This window comes from Poromitra crassiceps (genome assembly GCF_964638095.1).
Source record: "Poromitra crassiceps genome assembly, chromosome: 13".
NCBI classification, from domain to species: domain Eukaryota; kingdom Metazoa; phylum Chordata; class Actinopteri; order Beryciformes; family Melamphaidae; genus Poromitra; species Poromitra crassiceps.
The window spans coordinates 26,656,463-26,673,846 of NC_139644.1; the positions used below are offsets into that span (position 1 = coordinate 26,656,463).

Here is a 17,384-nt window from a genome sequence, read left to right on the forward strand (position 1 = left end):
TCAGGACTCACGGACATCACCGGTGTCTCCCATCTAAGCCCTTCCATTCCTGTCCCGCCTCGCGCTGCGATTTGGAGCTCAGTTACAGCAGACAACACTTAACATTCAACACATCAGATCACATGGGAACAGTGTATTCACCTCTTAAAATAAAATGCATACTGTAGTGCAATATAGGGCTGCAACTATCAATTATTTTCATTATCGATTAATCTGTCGATTATTTTATTGACTGATTGATTCGTCGTTTGGTCTATGAAATGTCAACAAATGGTGAAAAATGTCAATAACTTTTTCCTCAAAGCCCAAGATGACATCCTCAAATGTCTTCTTTTGTCCACAACCCAAAGATAATCAGTTTACTGTCATAGAAGACTAAAGAAACCAGAAAATATTCACATTCAAGAAGCTGGAACAAGAGAATTGTATTATTTTTTCCTTAAAAATTAGTCTAAACGATTGATTATAAAAAAATAGTTGTTGATTAATTTTCTGACGATCTACTAATCAATTTAATCGACTAATTGTTGCAGAGTTTCCACGAGTTAACGATCAGTGTTGTTTACATTCTGTGGACATCGTGTTGAATTCTCTGGGTGACTGTGTTCCTCTTCCCTCGTTCCGTCCTTCCTGCAGGACTTTGTCATCTACCTGATGAGCGGGAGCAGCACCATCTTGGGCTGCTGCAGGGAGCACTGCACCGGAGAGGACGAGGACAGACTGAAGGTGGACATCCTCCTCTTTGCTCCTGACGTGTTGCCCCAACACTGCTGCGTCAGGCGGCTGGACTCCACAGGAGGAGAGCCCAGACAGACACTCACCATGCTCAAGCCCCTCCACGGCGCTCCCGTCACCAGAAACGGCTTCCTCCTGAAAGACGAAGTGGAGCTGAGTCCGGGGGATTTGGTTGGCTTGGGGAAACACTACCTGTTCATGTTTAAGGATCCTACCAGCACGTCCGGATCCCCCCAAACCCCTCCTTGGATGACCAGGCTCTGCCCGAACTCTGACACCAAGGTGTCACCCTCTTGTCTGTCGTGCGGCTCCTCTATCTCAAACAAAAGGCCCCAGGAGAAGCCTTCGCCGCCCCGCTGGACAGACCCGGAAGGCACCGAGGCTTCGCTAAGCTACGAGCTAGAGCAGGAGGAAAGGGTTCTGCTGGAGGTCTTGGTCATGTTGGACCCCAGCGGGAACGAACCGAAGCTGACGCCCGCTTTCCTGCTCAGCCTCTGCATCCAGCGCTCGACCGCCGCGTTCGAGCTGACGCAATTCAGGAAGCTGCTGCTCCGGATAGCCAGCCAGATCCAGCTCATCATGTGGGTGAGTATGAAAACCGCGCTCTCTTTCTCTACCCCCATTTTACACTTCATCCTTTGTTCTAACGCTATATTCCCCACAGTGTGGTAAAGACAGGGAAGTAATCAAAAGGTGCCATCAGGGTCGACTGTAATCGACGCAGGAAGGCTGGTGTTTGCTGCTACAGTATGTGGTCTGAAATGGATATTTTCTTTATCTCCTTCTCAGGAGAAGACAAAGGAACTTGCAGCGATCCAGCCAGAAACGTGAGTAGCCTCTCCATCCACAAGCATTTCCAGCATGCCCCAGAATTACATGACAATGACCCGCTACAAAGGGAAGATTCGCAGCTGCTGCCACCGATGACATATGACACTTGACACCTGAATAACAGAGGACTTAGATTCTCCTTTGACCGTCACATGCAGGTTATGAAAACAGTACATTTTCTCACACTCGCTTCTCTAAGAAACTGGAAGTAGGAACAGCCGCTTCATCATCCAGTGTCCAAAGTCCAAAGTGCCCCCGGAGGAAGAGCCTGTGTACCTCAGGAGAAAGGTTTTATGTTATGTCAAGTTATTTAAGTGTAATGAACTCTGAGTCAAAGCCGTGTGTAGAAGGAAGATACGATAGTTTTTGTAACTCTTTCTAACTTTTTTAGACTTGCAGAACTTTTAGAGGAAGTAAAATCAAATCAGGAATACAGAATCACAAGGTATTTTCCAAGTGGTGCTATGACAGTAACCTCACTAAAACTAAAAATATTAACACGTCATTAGAAACCACAGGTTTGCATACAGTAATTTATTTCCAAGCATTGCACTCTGTGTTTTCTGTTAATTTGATTCACATGATCGATTTAAAACATCAAGGACACTGGCTATATCTGTCTTTTCAGTGTATACAGTGGTTTGTTTGAGCAGAAAAAACATGCACAACCACTGATGAAATAGGAATTAGCAAACAATAAGATTTTGATGCTCATTTCATGCCGTATCGGAAGGGCTCCCTATAGAAAATGCAATTTGTGGTGATATATAATATTTGGGATATTTTTCATACTCCCTGAACTACCTGCAGTGAAATATAGGGAATGATAGACCCTTTTCAGATGGAATGCACGCAATGGACAATTTCCATAATATAATTTGTGATAATAGCTAAATGACTAACTAAAATGCCATGTTCTTCATGTGTGGTTGACACGGTTTGCTGTAAAACTCAAATGGATAACTAAGTACATATAACGAGTTATATGTATAGTATGTTATATAATGTGTTAAGTGTGAAAAATCTGGAGGAGCCAAAGTCTACAGAAAGCTGTTTTGATGGCTTCAAACAAGCTTGAATGCATGAACACTTCCAAGTTGTCGCTTTTATAACCATGAAGTTGTTGCGTCAGTTCTTCCCATGGGACGTGAATATAGCATATGAGTAATACCAAATGTAAAGATGGATATTCTTTATTTGTGCAGTGTACAGTCAAGCTGTTTGACTTGATCTGGGTCCAGCACTAATCTCACACTTACTTCAGCAGCTCCGGTGAGGTGCAGCCTGAGCTGCTGCAGCAGCAGCAGCAGCTGAGCACAGAGGAGCTGATCCCAGGTCTGCAGCCGCTGGTGCTGTGGATGGCCAACTCCATCGAGCTGCTGCACTTCATCCAGCATGAAGTCCCCCAGCTGCTGCCATGGAGGCAGGAGCAGCAGGAGGAAGGTGGGCTCTCATCACCATTTTGCATGACAGTGGTTTCTTTAGGACATGCTGACAGCTGTTAACCTGACGCTGCCACATGGTTTGTTACACAGAACCATCTGGGACTTTGTCTTTGGAAACTGATTCGAAAAGGGCAGGCACATTAAAAAAAAAACTTGGCAAGTGATTGGATGAACCATCTGTCTATCACTGGCTCGCTTCTCGCTGTCGTCACACCTAAATCCCGCCCACTGCTGGGACAGAGTTAACCCAATAGCTTGGAACGCGGCAAGATCAATTCCTCGCGCAATTGTGATCTTGTGAATCCAGCTGCCTCGCAAAGTTAGACAGGATCTGTGTTGTATTACAAAATAAAAAGTGTGTTTTGTTGCCAGGTCTGTTGGATGCTGAGATGTTGTCTACTCAGACAGCCTGTGAGGAGGCCATGACAGTGCTGGAGGAAGTCATCATGTTCACCTTCCAGCAGTCCGTCTACTACCTGACTAAGGTTGGCTGCCACACGACAATATCTGTTCTTTTACACACATGAAGGAGAAGAAGAAGAATTTAGCAACACAAATTGATTTACTGGAACAATTCTAACTTTATTAAAGGGTCTTAATGGTTATGTTAATAACTTATCTTCAGTTATTTCAGTAAATCAACTTGTGTTGTTCTCTACCTTTAGTTGGTCACCATTCGTGCACCTAGTAGTGGCAGTAAACCGTTCCTACTACTTTCTCACACATTGCAATGCAACAGCATAATGTACACACATACACAACACACATAATACACAACACACATACACACTCACATTCCAGCCTGTGTATGCTGACATAATGACATTGATATGTTTCACATTCATTTAAACCATGACTGAGCAATTTGGGGCCCACGGGCCAAGTTTGGCCCTCGCTCTGTTTGTTTTGGCCCGCCAGGGATTTGAGACACACACAAAAAGGCAGACGATATTACTGTCTTTCAGAGGCTGTGGTGGGCTCATTTTTAAAGCTACATGTAGAGTGATGGTACTTATGATATATTAAACTAGAAAGACCTAAGGAATCCACCGACTATAAATCTAACTAATACAATTACTGTGAAACAGCTTGACAAATATTGTTGCCTTAATTGAAAACTGAATAAAATACATATAAAAAAGATTACTGTTAAGCAGATGAGTAGTTTTTATTAGTTTGAACATTTATTTTAGAATTAGAATGTAAATTGTCTATAAAATATAATACATTTTAATGTAATGCAATTTCACATAACATCAACATTTGTTTCTGCCCCCACGGCCCTCCATCCAGATACATTTGATTTTTGGCCCTTCATTGGAAAGGATTTGGGCGCCTCTGATTTAAACAAAGCAAAGTGAAATGTAGAAATCGTGAGTGGGAGCTACATGTGAAACAGGACATGGGACTGAGTAAACAGCGTATTGTATTTTCATTGAGCCGATTCCAGACAGAAAACACAATAAAGCCAGTGGAAACACACACTTTGCACTCTCAGTCAGGAAAGGCCTGTGAGATAGCGAGCTGCTGCCGTTTCCACTGGAATATCAACAATCTTGTCTCCCAAGGTTACAGCACTTTGTTGAATAACACAAGCAGAATCTCTGGTTTGGTGAGAAAACACTGTTATTAAAGGAACACTCTGCCCATTTTCAACCAGCTTTGTATCATTAGAACATCAGTAGTATATCAGAAAACTGTAAACGGTTTTGAAGTCTGTCATTTAATTTGACAGTTATTGAGTGTTAAAGTGTGGACCAGTGACATCACTGGTCCACACTAACTCAAATTAATAACTCATTAACTCAAATCAACTCTCAATAACTGTCAAACTATTCATCATTCATCTAGTTTGACAGTTATTGAGAGTTGATTTGAGTTAATGAGTTATTAATTTGACTTAGTGTGGACCAGTGATGTCACTGGTCCACACTTTAACACTCAATAACTGTCAAATTAAATGACAGACTTCAAAACCGTTTACAGTTTTCTGATATACTACTGATGTTCTAATGATACAAAGCTGGTTGGAAATGGGCGGAGTGTTCCTTTAACATCGCAAGGCATTTTTCAGCACAATTCTTGAATTATACTGATGTAATGTCAAAGTGGCCACATCTGGACACCATTGGATCCAGACTAGGCTTGTATGAAGGTTTCATACAAGATTTCATACAAGTAGTAGTAGATTATTTTGAACAGAATCATCTTGATATACTGATAATTATTAATAAGATGACCACTTTAAAATCAGTAGCTTCCTGGAATACACTTCAATTACTTAAATGCTAATGTATCATTTCAATATCAACAGATTTTAATGTAAGACTGTAGAACGTCCCCCTAACAAGTATTATCTCGGTGTCACAGTAAAAAGAGCAATAAACAGTAATACCGCTTATTGTCTCGTCCCTAATCCAGACACACACTCTTTGATTATATTAACTTCTCAAATATGTATCTTTTCACACACACACACACACACACACACACACACACACACACACACACACACACACACACACACACACACAGTGATGCAGTTTCCAAACGTGTGTGTGTGTGTGTGTGTGTGTGTGTGTGTGTGTGTGTGTGTGTGTGTGCGTGTGCGTGCGTGCGTGCGTGTGCGTGCGTGCGTGCGCGTGCGACTGTTGGACACCAACCGTCAGGCGTCAACTCTCCTATTTAAGTTTAACAGTCTAGATGTATGTGAGTTTCCTGCATGAAGCGCTCATTAAAGGCTGAAAGATGTATGGCTAATAGGCAGGACCTGAACAGTGTCACACCTGAGACACCCAGCAGCCCAGGCTGCTCAAGGAAGGGAGGGAAGGAAGCAGGAACAGTCTGTGCTGTTGTTTTGATCACGCATGTCTGTCCCTTGTGCTGCAGTTAAGTGAAGTTACAGTAGTAAACTTAAGTTACCCTTTATTGTCCCCATGGGTAACTCAATTCATCCTCTGCATTTGCAAATGCCTTCCTAGACCTAGGAGCAGTAGACAGCCACAATGCAGTGCCTGGGGACCAACTCCAGAGTTTGATTGCCAGTGCCTTGGTCAGGGGAACTCACTGAGAGGAGTAACCCTAACATACATGTCTGTGATCAGCCTCCACTCATAGAAACGGCCCTTATACATGTACTGTATATGGCTTTTCAACCATAAGAAACCATTGCTAACTGGCTTCTTTTGTGTGACTTTGACTAAAAGTTTGTCGCAGCCATAGCGCTTATTTGACACTTATGAGGACATTTATCCTGTCGTTTATCTCTGCTCCCACTATACTCAATGAACCCCATTCCATACAGTCAGTGCATTATGTATAGTGTGATTCCATACAGTCAGTGCATTATGTATAGTGTGATTCCATACAGTCAGTGCATTATGTATAGTGTGATTCCATACAGTCAGTGCATTATGTATAGTGTGATTCCATACAGTCAGTGCATTATGTATAGTGTGATTCCATACAGTCAGTACATTATGTATAGTGTGATTCCATACAGTCAGTACATTATGTAGAGTGTGATTCCATACAGTCAGTGCATTATGTATAGTGTGATTCCATACAGTCAGTGGATTATGGAGTGTGATTCCATACAGTCAGTGCATTATGTATAGTGTGATTCCATACAGTCAGTGCATTATGTATAGTGTGATTCCATACAGTCAGTGGATTATGGAGTGTGATTCCATACAGTCAGTACATTATGTAGAGTGTGATTCCATACAGTCAGTGGATTATGGAGTGTGATTCCATACAGTCAGTGCATTATGTATAGTGTGATTCCATACAGTCAGTGCATTATGTATAGTGTGATTCCATACAGTCAGTACATTATGTATAGTGTGATTCCATACAGTCAGTGGATTATGGAGTGTGATTCCATACAGTCAGTGCATTATGTATAGTGTGATTCCATACAGTCAGTGCATTATGTATAGTGTGATTCCATACAGTCAGTGCATTATGTATAGTGTGATTCCATACAGTCAGTGCATTATGTATAGTGTGATTCCATACAGTCAGTGCATTATGTATAGTGTGATTCCATACAGTCAGTGCATTATGTATAGTGTGATTCCATACAGTCAGTGCATTATGTATAGTGTGATTCCATACAGTCAGTGCATTATGTATAGTGTGATTCCATACAGTCAGTACATTATGTATAGTGTGATTCCATACAGTCAGTGCATTATGTATAGTGTGATTCCATACAGTCAGTGCATTATGTATAGTCTCATTCCATACAGTCAGTGCATTATGGAGAGTTTAATCATGTGACATCTAGTTCTCCTGACTGGGAGTCAGGGGGGAATGGCAGCTGTGAGCAGCAGTCTGTTTCCTGCAGAGGAAGAGAAACTGTCATCCGAGGAACACCCAAAAGGAAGGGAGGAGAAAACGTGTCTTTCTCTTTGTTTCCTGTGAAATATGGATGAACACTCATGATGTATAAGCACTCTATTCTGTAACAGGCTCTTTCCTAAAGGCAAAGGTCCGTTATCTTCAACTAGAAACCATTGTTGTAGTAGTAAGAGTAAGTAGGAGGTATTAGTAGTAAGATTACAAGTTGATGTGAGATACAACTTTAATCATCCATGTGGGGAAATTGCTTTGCAGCAACAAGTAGTAATAGGATACATCACAGAAATAATAGACTAGAGATCATCTTGCAATGGGATCAGACCAGCCACGACGCCTGCGTCTTAAAACAAATGTGGGCCCGGGGGGTAAAATGGGGGGCCAATGTGGCGTGGCCGGCCCCTTTGCTTCAATCACACCCAGTTTCGAACTCGGCCTTCATTTTGATGTCAACTACACATGTGTGAAGTTAAAGTTAAGCAAATGAGTAGTATCTTATTAATATAATTGGGCGGGGCTGGGGCGTGTGACTTAAACGCGGGTGAGGATCGCTTGCAGCGCAATGCATTGTGGTCCAGTACGACAATCGCGGCTAGGCACAGTAGCAGTAACACCAAACTCCATTCATCCGGCAACTAAATGTGGCCCTGTCTATCGGTAAATTGAATACCACCAGAACATAATTTGCAAACCTTACGAATCGTTAGACGCCACTCTCCAATTCGGCATACATATTATCTCCCAAGAAGCACTTTGTGAATGTAAAATCTCATGTTTGGAAGTGGTTCGCTCTGCTGCTGTGTTACCGCCTTCCACTGTGTATTTTGCCGGTAGATCACTGTGACAATCACCGGCGAAACATTTTAATATATTTGGAATGTGTGCTTCTTATTGGAGTATGTGTATGCCGAATTAGAGACATGCTTACAAGTATTCATAAAATGTTCATGTTTCCATAAAAAGTCTCAACTTGTATGTTTAAACTGTAAGTCGCCGACTTCCAAAGCCTCGACGGGAGACTCATTCATTCTTCATTCTGAGTCTTGAAAGAGCTCCCTGATAGGGAGCTGCAGGCTCCGCTAAACTGGCTGTACGCTACATACACATTAGCAATCACAATACAACAGTACCTACCTCCCGCACAATGTTGTTATCTGAAGTTTTGCTTAATCAGTATTCCCAAATATTGCATATTTTCCAATCCCGAGCCCTTATTCAAATGCCAGGCAGACAGCGGCTCTAACTAGGTCACATAGGGACATGAGTGACATTACTGAAGATGGATCAAATGACTATTTTCAATGTATCTTGCGAAATCTATGGCCGGTGAAGTTGTAATATATCATCATGTCATGCTGTCTTTGAATGAAATTATTTCAGGGTTATTTTTATGATTTTACATTGAAGTTAATGGCGAGTGGCACTAGTGTACAGGAGTATATTCCATTTACCCACAATGCCTTGTGTTGCTTGACCAGACGTGACGTACTAGTTGCCCCAGCTCTATTAATATAATTGGGTGCAGCTCGCACAAATAGTGTGCCCCTGCGATTCAGGCGGTCAAGGTGCAAAACATGAAAACATAAATAAAAACATACTGTAAAGCACATAAGAGTTTCAAATACATACTGTATGCTACATATATGGTGGTATGCCTCTGTCCAGTGTACACCACACTAGCACTCTCTCTACCACGGACACCAGTAGATAGAAACACATCACACTATGCAGGTGATTGCCATAGCCCCAACAATTGCACGGGAAAAAAAGGAACAAAGCTATCAAAACTTGCGTTTGCTTTTTGTGCTGTCCTGCTCACAGTCTAATTGCAGATGGCACAAAGGACTTGCTAAACCGGGTGGTTCTGATTTTCCTTTGTAGCATCCTTCCTTTGCCCCAGTGATTATTTTGGAAATGATTGTGTAAGCTTCAGCCTATATCTGTCCACACACACACAGCCATGATGAACTCATCAGCACCTGCAACTCTGCTGAGCGCCTGTGATCTGTCAGGTGACCTGTGGCGTCAGGAATGCTGCCTTATAGTGGTTTTTATGGTCTCAGCCCAGAGTATCTGCGGGCACGCTCTTAGTCATTGTGTGTGTGTGTGTGTGTGTGTGTGTGTGTGTGTGTGTGTGTGTGTGTGTGTGTGTGTGTGTGTGTGTGTGTGTGCCTACTAAGGTGATGTCATGGATCAGAAAACAATGGCAGAGCTGTGCCACAAGAAAGGCTGAGTGATAAGAGCAGGATCTGTGTGAGAACGGACGATGAGGGGCGGCGTTCAGTAAAAGTGCTCAGAAGAATTAGTCGACTTTGTTTTTCTTTCTTTCTGGCAAGCAGTTGACCTTTTTACACTAAACACCAATACATCACTCTCCAATCAATGGTGGTAATTTGGTGTCACTGCAAAGAAATTAGATTAGAAGATTCGTAGCTTTTATCTCACACCAAGTGTTTCTCCAAATTAAAACCACATTTCCCATAAACCCCCATTGCTTCCTGTCACAAGGAGGATGTTGCTGCTTGTCTTCACTTAGAGGTTTTCTTTTTTGTGCCATAAAGCAATCTCCCTTTGTGCCACAAGGTAATGCAGTAGATTTCCCGGCAAATCGGACGCCGATTGTTTCATTTGTTTAGGGGGAATTGCAATAATGTCTCAAAGGCTAATGATTTGTTCATGTTAAACCAAGGTGTTCCAGTGTTTCCTCTTGTTTTGTGTCTGAATCTAAGCTGTGGTTTTACTCTTGCACTGGGACATGCATGCAATTTTAACATCTTAAAACACAAGTGAAGAACTTTGCAGTTTAGTCCTAGGATATATGGACTCTTCATTCCCCTCTTTGTGCTGTGAAACACGCTTTCCTGCTTGGTTTCCTGTATGCTCTGAGTGTGAATAGCTTACTCTCTGAGCCATGATGTCACTCTGTGCTGCATACATAGAACCAAACAGGACAGAGAAAAGAACCATACTGCTCTACTCAGTTGATCTCTGTGTAGGGGTGTAAAAAATAATGGATTATAAGATGCATCGCGATGCGGACGTGCACGATTCTGCATCGATTCACAAATGTCAAAAATCGATTATTAACTAACCTTTTCTTTAATAATCGAATAAAATATAATGGAAGTACAGGCATTTGTTTATTTTATGCAATTCTAAATGTACTTTTATTTTAAAAGTAGCCACACAGTGAGAAAAAAGAAAATGAGAAAAAATAAATCATGTATTGGGGGAAAAAAGTGATGCATCGATTTAAGATGCATCGATAATCGTTTTATAATCGAATCGTAGCCGTCTGAATCGTAATCGAATCGAATCGTGAGGCCAGTGAAGATTCACAGCCCTATCTCTGTGTGTACTGCAGGAGAAGTGCTATATCCTCACTGATGATGCCATTGTCTGGATCTTTGGCCGTAACAGCAAGTGCCCTGTGACAACACATCATTGCTGTAACAACACATCATTGCTGTAACAACACATCATTGCTGTAACAACACATCATTGCTGTGACAACACATCATTGCTAGCAGCCTGTGGAAAACATCATAATTAAGCAATAGATAACGACAGGCTGTGGTATATGCTCATTATACCACACCTAAGCTTCAACAGTCCACAACCTAAACATAGTCTGTCATAGAAGACTAAAGACATCAGAAAGCCGGAACAAGAGAAAACGTCTTTCCGCCTTAAATCTCTGTCTCTGTCTCTGTCTCTGTCTCTGTCTCTCTGTGTGTGTGTGTGTGTGTGTGTGTGTGTGTGTGTCTCTCTCTCTCTCTCTCTCTCACTCTGTGTGTGTGTGTGTGTGTGTGTGTGTGTGTGTGTCTCTCTCTCTCTCTCTCTCTCTCTCTCTCTCTCTCTCTCTCTCTCTCTCTCTCTCTCTCTCTATGTGATTGTGTTAGAGATGGGCAATTATGTCCCTGGTTGGCTTCATTTAACCCTCCCTGAACCTAGATATGATTTGCATGAGCATCAGTATTCTAATGAAGCATTACTTCTAGATTAACAGGTACACAAATTCCTTACTTGAGTAAAAGTGCAAATACTCATCTAAAAAAGATACTCTGGTAAAAGGTGGGGTACCATTTCAAATCCTTAATCAAGTTAAAGTATAAAAGTGCATGGACTTAAATTTACTTGAAGTATAACAGTAAAGCATATTCTTTGCTTTCTTGTTGCTTCACATTTGGCTCTTGATCAGCTGCTGGAAGAATTAGTAGTAGCAGCAGCAAGTAGTAGTAGAAAATGAAGTGAGTAGAAAGTAAAGATTTTTGTTTTGAAATGTAGCTTACTGAGTAAAAGTAACAGGTCTTAAGTGAAAGGAAAAGCTTGAAACTTGATGTTTTTACTGTTACTTCCCACCTCTGAGCATCACTGATGTTACACTTCACAGAGTATTATTGCTTTCTTGACTTTAGACAATAGTCAGTATGCAGCAAGTCTGACAGCAGATCTAAATGTCCCCCTCTCTCCACAGAGTATGTATTCAGCGCTGCCCAGTCTCCTGGATGGAAACCCCTTCTCAGAGAGCGGTCAGCTGCGGGTGCCTGACGGCGTGAGCCGCATCCTGGAGGTGCTGAAGGAAGCGCTGAAGCTGCTCAACGCCTTCCAGGTCCACGCGGACATCTCCCTGCAGCTCTGCGCCTACCTGTTCTTCTTCATCAACGCCTCTCTGTTCAACGCCCTGATGGAGAGAGGTGAGGCAGGCTGCTCCTGTTCCACAGTCAGCATCGCTTGAGCAAGAGAAGTCGTTTGAACCTCTTGTTTTCAATACCATATCTTGGAAATGGAATGGGCTTGTGAGGCTGTAATATGCTGCAGCAAAATATGCCAACAGTCACTAAATCAGCTTTATAGTTCACATGAGAGTGCGACCAATAAGGGATTTTGAAAGCTAAAATCTATGCCATCATTTCTGGATTAAAGTTTCTGATAGCTGACATTTTGTGCCAATATTCATTAACTTTTGATCATTTTCATGTCAGACAATTCCAAATTCCTCCTTTTGGTCAGTGGGCATGGAAAGTTAATGAGTTAGTCCCTAGCCCATGACCAACCTTTCTACAAAGTTCTGTGGTGTTATGTGAATTAATCTGGAAGTTAGGCGTGTTTTTGTGATTGGCCACGGCCACTGCCACGCCCCCTTTTGGCTAGTGGGCAAAGAAAGTTAAATCAGTTCTAAGTTGGCCCTTGACCTGCTTGTCTGCCAAGTTTCGTGCAAATCCGTTGATAACTTTTTGAGATATCCTGTCGAAAACATAACCTCCCGCCAAGCTGGCTAAACTGGCGCATTTACAGAAATGTTTATTAATGTGCACTGTCCCTGTAATTTTAAACTCAATAAATGAAATGAAATGAAATGAAAACTCACTTGGCCCAGCCAACTGACGTAATAATAATATGATCCATAAAACAAACTGCATCATGTAGGAGTTGGACTACAGTGGCTGGACCACATCTGACTCTTAAATATCAGCCCAATATATCAGAAAACCCATATTTCAGGCAGTCCAACCCTGGTTTACACATCAATAACATGTAAGACATTTCTGTAATTGATTTATTACTGATGTATTGCTCAGGTTCTGTTGGAGGGTTCTACCAGTGGTCCCGGGGGGTCCAGATCCGGGCCAACCTGGACCTGCTGATGGACTGGGTGCAGAGCCTCGGTCTGGGCGATCTGGCCGCCGAGTTCTTCCAGAAGCTTTCCGCTGCTGTCAATCTGCTGGCCACGCCCAAAGAAACCCTCCTCCAGGTCAGACGACATCCTTTTCTCTCCTTTCCTTTTTTCCTCTCCTTTCCTTTTCCTGTTTGTCTCTCTGTGGCTGGGCGAGAGTCGAGCCATGTGTGCGTCAATGTTTTCATTGTCTTAAGAGTGTCAGTACATTATCAGTTAGGTCTGTTTATGTGTTCGGTGCAAGAATTTCCATGTTTTTTTTTAAGGGAAAGCTGAACTTCTCTTAGCCTTCCCAGTCCCATAACTTAACTCCAGGTCTTTCACACAGCTTCTTATTGTCATTCAACATGGTGATAATGCTCTATCTATGCTGAGTGTTACTAATGCGATAAGAGTTGATAAGAGTATTTTGTTCTTCTGGGAACATTTTCACTTGAGCTGTTTGTTCACTATGGTGCCATACTATGCAGTACTCAGTCATCAGATATGGGAAACTGACAGAAAAATAATTCAGTAAACACATTAAAATGATCAAATCCTATAACGCCATTGTGCCAATAATCTAATTTAAACAAACATTTAATCATAAGGTTCTGAATGGCGACTCATTAACAACACACCATTTCACCGTAGAGGAAGTGATTGGGTTTAGGCATGGGGTCACTGAGGTTAAGGTTAGGTCAAGGTCAAGGCTGTCGTAAAGTCATGACGAGAACGCACATCAGGGCACACAAAACAGGACGTAAGGCATAAAATGGCTGAGTCATGTGTCCTTTCAAACCCAGCCAGTATACATATGGAATATATTCAAAATGACGAAGCTGAGGTCCTATTCATACTGACACCAGTCAAGTGAAAACACATGGCCACCAGCTCATATGACACTGTCAAGTTTAAAGGTACACAAATAAAATAAAGCAGGGACATTTCGTAACCGTTCCTGACTTGTTTTTCAGCCTGAGTCAATGAATATCGCTCTGCATTACCCAAACAATATGTCATCTCTACACCACAGAACAAAAGTCAGAGGATTATCCTTTGTGTCTGGCGCTAGCTTGCCTACTACTTAGCGCACACAAGTGCGTCGTTCTTTCAGTTATCCATTCATAGGGATCTTGTTTACGTTTTGTCCCACAGAAGGAAGTGGAGCTCTTGCCTGGCTAGTTAGGAAAACACAGAGAGGTATTCAGAGCCGTGAAGAGAGACCACCACATAAACAGGCATTGCAAATTAGCTTAGGCAGTGTAGGGAATTAAAACAAAATCTGGGGGCAAAAGTTGCCCTCACTGTCTAAAACCGGTGATTTCCAAAACTTTGAGGGCACTTAAAAAATGTAATTACCGGTAGTGCATAACGTTGCTAAAGCGTAGTGTGAACAACAGCGCTGTTTGGGTGAGTGTGTTCTTCTTCTTCGTCTTCTTCTGGCAACCAGCCTGCAGGTGCTGAGTGTGTGTTGGGGGCATGCCCCCCCGTGAGATTTTTTAAAAACATTTTAAAGTAAAATGCATGAATTTGGTGTACTTTGAGAAAGCTTAAGAGCAAAATTAAAAGGCTAGATCAATGAAGAACATGTCATCATTACTGTGCTGTGGGTTTACAATGACAAACTAAATTTCTCCCTATAGGTCAGGGATACTCAATTTGCTTTGCCACTTTCGTCAAATGATAGAAGGCGAGGGGCCAGTTAATAAACAAACAATATACATTTTTCTGTAGTGGATTGTAGGTTTTTGGGGTGTCAGCCGGAGTTTAGGCTGACAATGTTGTGCACACCGGATAGTTAGTTAGGTTAAGTTAGTTAGGTTAAGTACATACATAAGTGCCTGGGTAGCGAGCAGATGGCGGTATTTGACAATTTAGCAGCTAAATCATAGAGTATTGAAAGATATTCCATATTCCAGACTGAAATGCTATAGCAGAAGTATTGGCCAGAATGACATGAACATTTGGACACTTATTCAGCGGGTATCTTGCATGTTGCGTTCAGGTGCACTGTAAAAAAAAAAGGGGGTTTTTTGGTCAACATCTTTTTGTGGCGGTCAAAATCATTTTGTGGCGGTGCGCCACAAATTCCTTTATGTATGGGAAACACTGAAATTATTGAAATCTTGGGGGTAATATTTGCCGCTGGATCATGGTTTTTAGGGGCATTCTGGGATTCTTGGGGCATTTTTGCCCTTGCCCCTGGCTAAATTCCTACACTGAGCTTAGGCTACAAATGGTGTGATACATGACATCAGACGTTTCTTGCTATTGTTATGTCTATCGGTCCCTATGCAAATAAACACTAAATGACTCGGGTACGACAGAGGGGGAACAAAGGTCTCCCTCTGTCATATGGACATGTCCTTCTTCCCAGGTTTATGATCTCCTGATAGATCATGACAAGGAACCGCTTCGACTTTATTGTGGTGAAGGGTTGAAGTCATCTGCCACTCTTTTGCTGCCAACAGAAATTACTGTAATATGAGTAATCGCTGGGATGCAGCCTATCATGTTTGACCCACATTAAACGTCCCATATTATTCACTTTTCATGATTTTGTTTTCAAATAAATATAATATAATTTCTATACTACAATTTCCCCCCATAATATTTTGCATATAAATGTAGTTTAGTAGCGATAAGAAGTATAGTTTAATTCAAATGTTGCGAAGTGGCCCGAAATGGCAGGATTTCAGTCAGGGGAGCCAAACAGGACGGAGTCCAGCTGTGAGGCTTTCACCATTTAGTCTGAAGTGACCTGAACAATAGGTGGATTTTTGACAATGCACTAACTTTAAAATGTAACCACTCAAACAAAATCAAATTTGAAAGTCTTCACAAAACCTCTTTGATCATATATAGAACAAAATTGTATTTCCTGCAATGGGGCCCCTTTAACTGAGCATAAACCCGATTTAGAGTTGAGTCTCTCTCTGCTCTCTGTCAATGGCATTCACCTCCAACTATATTTGGAGGAACTGGGTTAAGCGCGGGGCCCAGCCTTACAGTCTGAGGCTGACACCTGTTTCCATGTTTGCATGAGCAGCAGCAGCCTCGGTACCAGCCCGCGGTGCGGCCAGCGCCGCCCCGCCCGTGCCGAGGCCGTCGGGAGGCTGCGTCTCGTCTATTCGTTGGATTGGAGGGTTGCTAGGAAGCTGGTGGTTTTGATGTGTCACTCCCATCGGCCATGAGGTCACTCTGTGGTTGGGGAAACAGAGCACACACCCTCCACAGATTTCTACTTTTCCATCTGGAGTCCCGGCTGTAAATGACACTGAGATGATGTGGCGCAGTTTGTTTTGCCTTCACTTATGAACAATGCAAAATCAAAGGAGTTATTTTGAGAGCTGTAGCTGTCAAACATTTAATCTCAGACATAACAGAGACATTTTTAAGTTTCTTCTGTTTATACGCGACATTTATACTCCGCCTTGTGTAGAGCTCTGTGCGGCGTCCTTCCTATAACAGAGAGGCGGGGGCCCGGCAACATTTCGCCCACGGTTTCCATTGTGCCCCTGACGTGTCGGGACAATGTCTTATTTCCACCAATTCAACTGGAAAAGGGGATTGAATCAACGAGGTGACATTTCTCCCATAGTGACGTCTGTGTTGTAATAATCAGCTGAATGTCAGTAATCTCACCATCAAATGACTCACCTGTCAGGCGTTCCTCTCCTTTACTCTCCTTCTGAGTCATCAAAGAGATCCAATATTGTCTTTCCTAAGTGAGAGCTGCAGTGAGACTATAGAGTCATTAGCATGCCGAGGCCTTTAACAGCAACCTGAGAGGCTGAGTGGAGAGATCAACAAACGTCACACGGCACACATAATAAGGAAGAAGTAGTAATTAGCGACACTTGAGCGAAATCCAACATTGACGTTTTACGACGCAGTGTAAAACGTCCCGCGGTCGAGTCCCCGCGGTCGAAACTGAAGTGAGGCTTTGAAGAAGGGCTTTAGTGACATGAAACAGCTTGCAGTGATACTGGAGTGAGCGCCGTCGGTTGGCAAGAGACAAGTGTCACATTCAGACCAGAAAATATTTCCCCCCAGGCTTTGTTACCGCATCTGGCACAAGGTTTACAAGAAGAAAAGAAAAGGCATTTACAAGATCACATAAATGGCTGAAAAGATTTAGCATACAAATTAATCTCTGTTTCCTTATGTGGAAACAAACATGATGAGGGGAAAGTGATCTTCTCCAGCCCTGTCATTCTCTTGATGACTACAAAGTCCTTTGTGGCTTTGTTGTTGAGGCTAGAGCAGTCAATGATGGCTTTTACAGTTCCACATTTGACGTTATTGAAGAGTTTGCCTTAATTTCTATTCCAATGTTTTGTCTTGTCTTT

General features: G+C 42.4%; 1 protein-coding gene across 1 annotated transcript in view; it reads left to right on the top strand.

Moving 5' to 3' along the window:
* radil2a (Ras association and DIL domains 2a) overlaps nucleotides 1-17,384 on the top strand; it is a gene marked incomplete at its 5' end in the record, with an annotated part of 35,702 nt that overhangs the window by 7,291 nt on the left and 11,027 nt on the right. The window contains 6 exons of the mRNA XM_083649660.1: nucleotides 637-1,320; nucleotides 1,525-1,562; nucleotides 2,831-3,009; nucleotides 3,384-3,496; nucleotides 11,851-12,070; nucleotides 12,956-13,218. Of these exons, the coding sequence (XP_083505786.1) occupies nucleotides 637-1,320; nucleotides 1,525-1,562; nucleotides 2,831-3,009; nucleotides 3,384-3,496; nucleotides 11,851-12,070; nucleotides 12,956-13,218 (1,497 nt within the window). The remainder of the gene's footprint in view (nucleotides 1-636; nucleotides 1,321-1,524; nucleotides 1,563-2,830; nucleotides 3,010-3,383; nucleotides 3,497-11,850; nucleotides 12,071-12,955; nucleotides 13,219-17,384) is intronic.